Source organism: Rhagoletis zephyria, unplaced genomic scaffold (genome assembly GCF_001687245.7).
Source record: "Rhagoletis zephyria isolate East Lansing unplaced genomic scaffold, Rhagoletis_zephyria_1.1 Rzeph_scaffold_01372, whole genome shotgun sequence".
NCBI classification, from domain to species: domain Eukaryota; kingdom Metazoa; phylum Arthropoda; class Insecta; order Diptera; family Tephritidae; genus Rhagoletis; species Rhagoletis zephyria.
In genome coordinates, this window is record NW_016158456.1 from 90,287 (window position 1) to 100,073 (window position 9,787).

The 9,787-nt window shown below is 35.1% G+C and overlaps 1 protein-coding gene across 1 annotated transcript in view; it reads right to left on the reverse strand.

The window, feature by feature from the left end:
• Mipp1 (Multiple inositol polyphosphate phosphatase 1) overlaps positions 1 to 9,787 on the reverse strand; it is a 117,662-nt gene that overhangs the window by 89,992 nt on the left and 17,883 nt on the right. Inside the window, exons 2-3 of the mRNA XM_017617246.1 lie at positions 4,667 to 4,758; positions 4,465 to 4,611 (exon numbers count right to left, since the gene is read on the reverse strand). Of these exons, the coding sequence (XP_017472735.1) occupies positions 4,465 to 4,611; positions 4,667 to 4,758 (239 nt within the window). The remainder of the gene's footprint in view (positions 1 to 4,464; positions 4,612 to 4,666; positions 4,759 to 9,787) is intronic.

Below are 9,787 nucleotides of genomic sequence, written 5' to 3' on the forward strand. Positions count from 1 at the left end.
TCACATTAATGTGACAGTCAACAAGGCTAAAGGTGTACTTGCATTTGTGAAACGATGGTCAAAAGAATTTAGTGACCCTTATATCACTAAAACCCTGTTTACAACATTAGTTAGGCCGATTCTGGTATACGGCTCGGTGGTTTGGAATCCGAGGTATCAAATTTACTCAGACAAGATAGAATCAATTCAAAAACCATTCCTACTTTTTGCTTTAAGAAATTTCCGATGGGATTCTCAATATAGTCTTCCACCTTATACGAGTCGCTTAAAACTTATTAACCTTCCTACACTTGCCAGTCGCAGGGAAATGTTTGGTATAATTTTTATGGTTAAATTACTGACAGGCTCAATTTCAAGTCCGTCTCTTCTGGCTGATGTAAGCTTTAATGTTCCCTCACGCGTATCAAGACACTTTTGTCCCATATTTCTGAAAGCTTGTAAAACCAATTTTGAATTGCACGACCCACTCCGTTGCTTATGCCAGGATTTTAACTCTCATTCCAGCACGTTTGATATATCAGATAAGTGAATTATATAAGTAGCGTTCAGATTCGCTTTTAATTTGGCAGTTATCAAGATCACACTTCATATTGAAAGATTTAATAACACTTATGTTAATAAAAAGATAAGCAAAATACTTAATAAACGCAACGCAAACAGCTGTGACAAGAAATACTAAAAGAAGTAAACAAAAAGAGCAAAAAGAAATGTGCAAAAATAGAAACGATCTCAGTTAACTACAAAGGAATTACAACAACAATGATAACAACAAATGACTCGGCAAGATTAGATGTATGCTAGTGAAATTTAATTAAATTTAATATAAACCAAAAAAATCACAAAACTTTCACTTAGCTTCGATTATTATCACACTAAGATGCTCGTAGGCACTTTTTATAGCAACTTTTACTCAAAATTAGCACAATAAACTTAGCAAAATACAAAGACAAATCAGAGCACAATATAAGTAGAACTTCACAGCTTGACGTTTGCTATTCTGCATATTTATAGCAAATTAATGAGTTTTTAGGCATACCAGCATGATTAACTACATAATCTAATATATTATCTTCCGTGACAATATTTGCAAAAGAAGACAGATGCAGCCATTTAGGTCGAATCGAAACATCTAAATCCGCATTAGCGTTGGTACCAACAACAAGAATTTGCTTGTTCTGTTCCCAGTATCCCACCGTCCACTGTTTACTTTAGCAGCATCAAGAGAGATGTTGGAGATACTAGCAGCATTATCGGCATAGAGCATGCGAATATCATGCGAAACAGACGGCGAAACAGAAGATCCGATTTCTACTGCTTGTGAGTATGATGTGAAAGCGGGAGCATTAACTTGGATAGTAGACGTTGACGAAGAAGAGTGAGCATCACATTTATCAACAGAAGTAGGTACAGCAGTTAGTCTGTTCCTTTGAACTTCGGACTAAAACCTGTGGAACTGTCAAACAACAATTTTACTCTCTCAAGTGAGAGTAAAAGGAGAACAGATGCAGAAGTGCACGGGAGCGCAAAAAGCACTATTTCCTGTAAAAACGTCAGTCGGTTGTTTACATGTCATTTGGACAACAATGATTTGGCTGAAATATTACCAACTAACTAATTATTAAAATCTATACGTATTCAAATATTTCTTTGTTTACTTCCATTATGTTCTGACTAGGAACAGTTGCTCAGTTACTCTCTCAAAAGTGTTCCCATTTACAGGTTTTATGTCAATAGGAATGACTTCCTGTAAGTTCTGACTAAATCCTGTAAACCGAACTGCAATTGGAACATACTAAGTATTATCAGCTCGCAATGTAGCAGGCAGACATGAAGTAGGGCAAGAGTTAACACCTGGCGTCATATTTGCACTCACTAAATTTGTGACAGCAGCAGAAAGATTAACAGAAGACGAAGATGAGTGTGCAGCATTACTAACAACTGCACAGCTTTTAGCAAGAGTGGGTGGAGCAGAATTGTTAGCTCGTAGTGTAGCTGGCTGGCAAGAAGGCGTGGAGATAACACACGGCGTCAAAGTCGCATTAACTGTATTAGTGACAGCAGTACAAACAGAATCGCTGCAGGCAGTAGGTCCAGATGAATTAACAGCAGAGCCAACCGTAACAGTTGAGGACGAAGGGCATAAAAGAGATTGAATAGCGGCGTCAACCAATTCCATGTTGTTTACATTTGCTCGATTTGTAGTTCGTTTACCAAAACCGTCAACCGCGTAACGAGCTGTGTGATTTTCAAAGGCCACATTTTGATCACTAACTTTAGACAGCATTGCTCGAAATTCCGCATGAAGAGCATTCACTTTTTCAATAAGCTGCATTTTTTCGTCACACAAAGCTTTAACTGAAGAGATCAGCTGAGCATTATCAGCTCTAAGAGAAGCTATTTCTTTGGCAATAAAATTTAAATTTAAGAGTTTCACATGAGTACTATTATTTGAGTTCTCACTGTTTATAATCTCCGAGTTCAAATTAATTGCAGGTTCAGCAACAACACCTTCATTCAAAGCAACGGAAGACGGAAGCGAGCGAAGAGATTCACGACGCACATCCATACACACTTTACAATAGAATGGTCTATTTGACGAGGTCAAATAATCAACACCGGCTGGTTTCAAGCCAACACAAAGCAAATGAAGAAACTCGTTGCATTTTGAGCATTGCACTTTTGGTTTAGCGCGATCAACCTTTTGTTTGCAAAAGCAAGGCATTGCTAATATTATTATTATTATTCAATGCTGAAAGCAATTCAATCCAATTAATGTAACAAAGAGTTACTCTCTCATTATATCTTATTACATTAAACGAGCAATTCTTGTATACATATATATATATTCATAAGGTTCTTGGAAACAGCTCTAACGATTTTTATGAAATTTTGTACACAGATAATGTTTTGGATTTTAAGGTTATCTGAATAGGCATTATCTCAAAGTGGACTCCTATTCGAAATTAGTTACAAATCAATTAAAACATCATAATATGGGTATCAAATGGAGATATTTTAAAGATTTCTAATTTAAAAATATTTTAAATAGGGTTGCCACGTATTTTGAATCGCATATTTATTTAATTTTTTGTTAAAAAAAGGGGAAAATATTACTATTTATGGGTATCAAGAGAAGGAAAATGCTTTCCTATATACAAAATCTTATCCCTTAAGATAGTAGTGTAAGGTTGCCACTTGTTTTCAATTCTACACAATTTATTTATCTGAAACATCGCAATATGGATATCAAACGAAAGGTATTGTTGAGTACTTTGGTCAGAAAATATTTTCCATCAGGGTTGCCACGCTTCTATGTAATACAAAATTGTATCTTGTTAATTTCAATCAACATTTTTTTATGTATACACAGTACATATGCGCTCAAGATATGTACCATTTATTCCCTCCTATTTCGGAATAGGGTTGTCACCTATATTTTAGAATAAGGAATTTACTTAATAGATATCGAAATCCATTTTTTTCCAAAATATTTTTTTAAACCCATCCAAATCTTGAACACTTTAAAAAGTATATGCGCTCCGGGTAAAGCTCGGTCAACCTGGTAATGATTTTTAATTATAATAATAGGTATAAAATTCACTTTAAACGCAGAAAAAAGCCAAAAATAGCAGAGCTGTAAAAAACGCGTCCGAACTTCACAACTGCTGTTGATGTTGAGTGTCATCCGCATAAAGATGGATGGATGAACTTTGGCAACACTCCACTATATCGTTTATGAATGTGCAGAACAATAAGGGACCCAGAATGGAACCCTGGGGCACACCAGATGTTACGGGTTTTAAGCTTGACTAATTTTCACCACATTGAACCTTGTGTAGCCCTCCTGTCAAATATCTCTCCAATAATTGCAAAGAAAACGACCCGAACTTAAAGAGATTACCTAGCTTTCCCAATAACTTATAGTGGTCTACACCTTTTCCAACAGTATTTCAGAAAAACACAAATGTATTTCAGAAAAGGCCAAATGAATTTCAGAAAAGGCCAAATGAAGTCACACTGGCGAAGGTTTTTATTATATTTTATAAGGGACATTTTTATTTTTCATATTCTGTGTTTAAAAATTTACCTCTGAAAAATGCAGAGCTGATTTAAAGGATAGTTTAAGAAATAAAGGAAAATAGGCGTCCATTATTTTGAAAAAAATTATAAAGGACAGGGAGTTAAAATAAAGGACTGTCCTTTAAAATAAAGGCCGGATGGTCACCGTAAGTATACCACTCTTGTGTTTTTATTCGGGTCAATCGTTCCACACGTTATTTTTCTATTGATTTTTAAGTTTCGCAATTTTTCTGATTTTTGGACCTTTGAAGGTTTCGTCTTTTAACTTTGTGCCAAAATGTAAAGCTACTTATGTATAATTTAAAAAATGGCTTGCAGTGTTCGCTATTCTATAGGAGCTAGACAAATAATTATATGTATAATGTATATATGTATGTATCTTACCTGTGAGGTCAAATATTCTTCTTGATCTACTGTAATACTGTTATTCCATTTCCACATTCCCAAAAATATTAGGTCCTCTTGACAGAGCGCATTAGTGTCCGGCCTTGTTCGGCGAACGCGATAATTTTTCACAATTTCGTCACGCAACTACTTAGAACCAAAAAGTTATGAGTCAAATAAATTGAAATATTTTCTTGCTTACTATGTCTAGTCGCGGTGCTGCTTTAATTGTTTTTGTTGTTGGTAATCTGGTACCATGTCTATGTAAAATCCACATTTTTTTTGGTTTGCAACCTGTTGGACAAAAATAAGTAATTGATTATTGTTCATCAAAGATACTAGATATAAATGCAATTATATGTACAGTGTATGTACTAGAGGTGTGCTTAAATGGGTTTTAAAGGGTGTTCAAACCATTTGTTAATTTTGTTATACTTCACTTCACTTCCTCAGAACTTTCAAATACTGTCGGTGGCATATTTGAACAGACTAGTGCACTACTTCACTTACTGAGTATTGTCGACTACTGCATTGGTTAGGGTAAACAGTGGGAATTGCAGAGAGTGCAATGAACATCTACATATTTATGTGTAGTTGTAGTGCGTGGCTATGATACCTTGACTTAGCAACAACTTACCCCAATTATTCTTAACTTTGAATTCTTTAATAGAGAAAAACTTAATTACAAGATAAAATACGTATACTATACGTATATTAAAATAATATTTGATACTTGTATCACGAAATAACACAAATGGCAATAACGCAAATTTTGTGTTATTTCCCAATTGAATGTGAAATAACACAAATGTGATTTACTTCATTTCTCGTTGAGCAATAAGACCAACTTTTAAACTTAACACTTGAGTAATAAAGCACAATAGTGCACATAAGTATGTAGGTAGACACCAAGTTACATTAGACAAAAAGTAGTACATGAACAAGTTAAATGGACGGATTTGTAAGTATACAATTTTGAAAGTGCCCAGCGTCGTGTCGGTCCTCGTGCGCGCGCCACCCCACGCTCGCGTCCCCTGCCCCCCGCTCCCTCGACTCCTTTCGCAATTATGCACTGCTGTCATTATAACCGTTTAGAAAAAAGAATAATAATAAAATGACACTAGTTCACTTCTGAAACTGCTTTTTAATGTCCAAGTAATTGGAATTATTGTGTATGGTGTTATTGCATGCATCCCACCCATAGTGGAATTTACCAGGTGCCACTGCCTTATTTAAATACTTGCCTATAAAATGTGACTATAAGGCAACCGAATGTCAGAAAATAAAACAAGAAAGCTGTTTTATTACTTCACCTCTTTATTGCGCCATTCATCCAACATTCTTGTACCGAGTATACGGTCTAATTTAGAAGTCTGAGAGAAGGTAAACCGATATAACCTTGTATTAATTCACTTTGGTGCAGCGTGCAGCAATAAAGGAAATGAGCTTTAGCCTGAAGAGGCGCCATTGCGCTAACCCACTGTGCTGATTCCGACAGTGGCACTGGAGTTANCCGATATCACTTTGGTGCAGCGTGCAGCAATAAAGGAAATGAGCTTTAGCCTGAAGAGGCGCCATTGCGCTAACCCACTGTGCTGATTCCGACAGTGGCACTGGAGTTAGTGTGTCAGCGCCAAAAAATTTTCGCCGTTACCCAGGCCTAGTACCAGGTGAAGTAATTAGAGCGAGAAAAATATTTTGGCACTGCCTTGTTAGGTAAATTGCCTTTAAAATTTGACTATAAGGCAACCGAATGGCAGAAAATAAAGCGAGAAAGCTATTTTATTACTTCACCTGTTTATTGCGCCATGGTTCCATGCAAACATTTTAAGGTTTTCCAGCAATGTTTTCAACATGTTAAAAAGCGTGCAGATAAAATTCATACAAAAGCGCTATATCCAATTTGTTAAGCAGTTACTAAAGATGACTCTTTTCTTATATTTTGTTAGACTTTTCACAAGTAAAAATATTTTGTGAATTTACTTTCTTCATATGAATTATATCACACTTTTTGTTTAATTGTATTTTTGGAATAAACAAAGTTCTTTTTCCTCCTGTCAGTAAATTGTTTTTGTTACAAATAGAATAAACAAGCGGGCCCATGCGCCGTCTGTGCAGGCAGAAATAGTACACAGTAAACTCATCCCTCTTTGTAGCCACAGATAGAAGCAGACTGTTCTAATAGTTCGCGGAAATAATTATTTTTATAAACCCCTTATTTTTATTATACATATATGTTACAAAGCATTAATGAGATTTATAGTACATCAGAACTTATACTTATTAGGTACATACATAAAAACATATTACAAACTGACTGATATATGAGTGTCATGATTTGAGGGAAACATGGTGTCACTTACTTTGTATACAATATTGGAGCAGAAAATATATTCAGAATTAACTTTTTGATTAAATATTTCTTTAACAGAAACAATAATATGTGAGAATCGTCTTAGTCTAGTTTAAAAGAAAATGGTCCTCTACCCGGAATATTGGCAAGTTCACCTGCACTGAAGCAAACGCAAGACTGCTGTTAAATTTAAGGATATTCTCCAAATAGTGTTTTGTGATGTCACCATTGCGCTTTCAGCTCATCGCGGACAGAAATTGGTGGTAAACTCACCTTGCTCTTGTGGCAACAGATGGATGCAGTGTTATCAGCTGCCTCGCCTGGATAAAGTTTAGCTGAGCAAAACTCACATATCTTCTCCATGCGTTCAGCACAATTTGATTCTATCTCATCGTCTTTAAGGAAGAGACGTGCACCGCAATACATCTCTGGTAGCTTTTCTTGCCGCCTCCTTGCACTGACATCTTCACTTAATCGCTGAAAATATGATGGCACCAAAACACTACTAAATTGGGGAGTGAATTTTTGCCTTTGTTCGGCCCGTTGTTTCTGCCTTTGGTTCCGCATACATTTCCTAGCTCGTTGCAAATAGATCTGCCGTTGTTGCATATCTTGGTTTATTGGAAGGCAATTACGTCTTTGCGATCAGCTGACACTCCCATACACTTTTTTCGAGGCATTGTTATGCGTAATTATATTAAATTGACTCCTATAGTAGTAAAAATGGTCATTACGATCAACAAAATAACTCTTTGAAATTATAAGGTTACCGATTTTATGTAGACTTTATGAGATAAACGCAATATGTCAGTATATCTAATGGAAAAATTTTTCTGTAAATGAAATGTTGAATTGAAAATCACCAAAAATACCATATTTAATACAAAACACCAATATGCTTATCATACCAATAATACTAAACGTATTGCTTAGCAGTTCTCATAAAAGGAATATCCGAATATTTTTCCGACAGGGTAGCCAGAAACAATATGGGCTGCAAATAAGATTGTGATGCGAAATTTACAAAAAATGCCATAATACCAATATACAAATGAATGTACTTACCGTATCTACAATTTACGCGGTAAATATATTTCTCAGCTTTTATATATAAGAGGAAAAAGTGAATATTTTTAACTGACAGCGCAGCCTGCTACAATTCTTATTATTGAAATTCCTGTTATTTGGATTACAGTTATGTTTAAGCTTGAAGTCACAATAGGTTCATTCCTTATCTTGTTGGACTAAAATCTGAAAAGTGTCAAAATGTCAGAGCGTAAGCAAAATGCGCTCACTAAAAGAGAATAACAGGAAAAGTAAAGGAACGCAAAAAACCAAATTTTTAGTCCAAAGAATGGCAACAACAAAGCTAACGTCAAATAAGAATGTAAATGTATGTACAAAACACCTTCACACAAGCACAAGCACAATAAACACTTTCTATATCAATTATTTTTTACCTCCTTCCAATTTGAATTCACTTTTTTTACTTTTTAGATTATTCTCACTTTTTGCGTATTCTTTAATTTCCCGTAATTTAAATTCAGTCGAGTTTGACACTTTTCAGGATTTTGCCAGAAAAAATTCTTCTGACTAAAGTATATGTATATTGCATTTCTGTAGAACAATGATTCGCACCCATTTTGAAATTGCCACCTACTATACTGTAAAGCTTCTAGGACATTCACTATAGAACCTATAGAACTATAGAAAAAATTTATATCGCTTTGCGAATAACCGTGCTATGAAATAACGCACAACTGGAGAATTTCAAGAACGGATATAACACTTTCCTTAGGTTATTTAAAGCGGCAAATGACCACCAAACCTTAATCTTAGCAGACAAATGTGCCAATGAAAATCGTAAACGTGAATTGTTGGTGAAAATGTTGGACCAAAAAGATTCAATAAATTATATAAAAATTTTGGGCGGGACGAAGTTCGCCGGGTCTGCTAGTATATTATAATTATAATTGACAGTATCCGTTGTTTCTGATTGGCGCAAAAAAATCATGCCTAGTGACGAATTCGCCCCTTGATATGGTCGTTACTTAAAGCTATTTATATTTGAAATTGCATGAAAAGTGGAAAACAGGAATCTATAAGCCTATCCAGGCAAAAAGCTACCTACGTACCGAATTTTAAGCAAATCGGACCATAAATAAGATTTCTTCGAACAGATCGGTCCCTGGTCCACTTCTCGGACAAAATGGATCATATATGCTAAAAAGCTACTTACGTACTAAATTTTAAGCAAATCGGACTATAATAAGATTTTTTCGAATAGACCGGTCCCTGGTCCACCTACCCGAAAAAAGTAAAATTTTTTTAGCCTAAAACATGGTGGCTACCGAAAGTTATTTGTACACAAAATTTCATGAAAATCGGACCAGCCGTTCGCGAGATTACCTGTTACAAAAAAAAGGGACTTCTCGTTATATAATTAGTATAGATATACGAGTATATATCTTTACGTCTAAATACAACATCAAGTAAACATTATTTCTTTATAAAAAATTTTAAATACACTATTTCCCCCAATAGATTATTATGTCTAAAATAATATCAGAAAACACTTAGATATTTAACTATAAAAATAAAAAGTTACAAATAACATTTTTTCAAAACTTTTGATTAGTATTGATAGCTGCTAAATATTTAAGCAGCTTTTTTTTAGTTTTCATGATTTCATGAAATCATTCACGAATTCTTACTCAATTCTGCAACATAAGCCACACAATTCGTACATGAACGAAGCCGTTAAAGCGCGCCATCTGTGGCATCACCATAATAACACTTAACTTCAAAATACTGTGCTATTAGGAGCGTTCCTTATCTCCCAGAAATAGTCAGAAAAAGTCCGAATTAGTCAGATTTAGTCCAAAAAGCGTTCCTTAACTAGGAAATGACAGTAAAAATGAGAGAGCAACACTCGGTGAGAGTGACTCTCATCAGTCCGAAGTAGTCAGA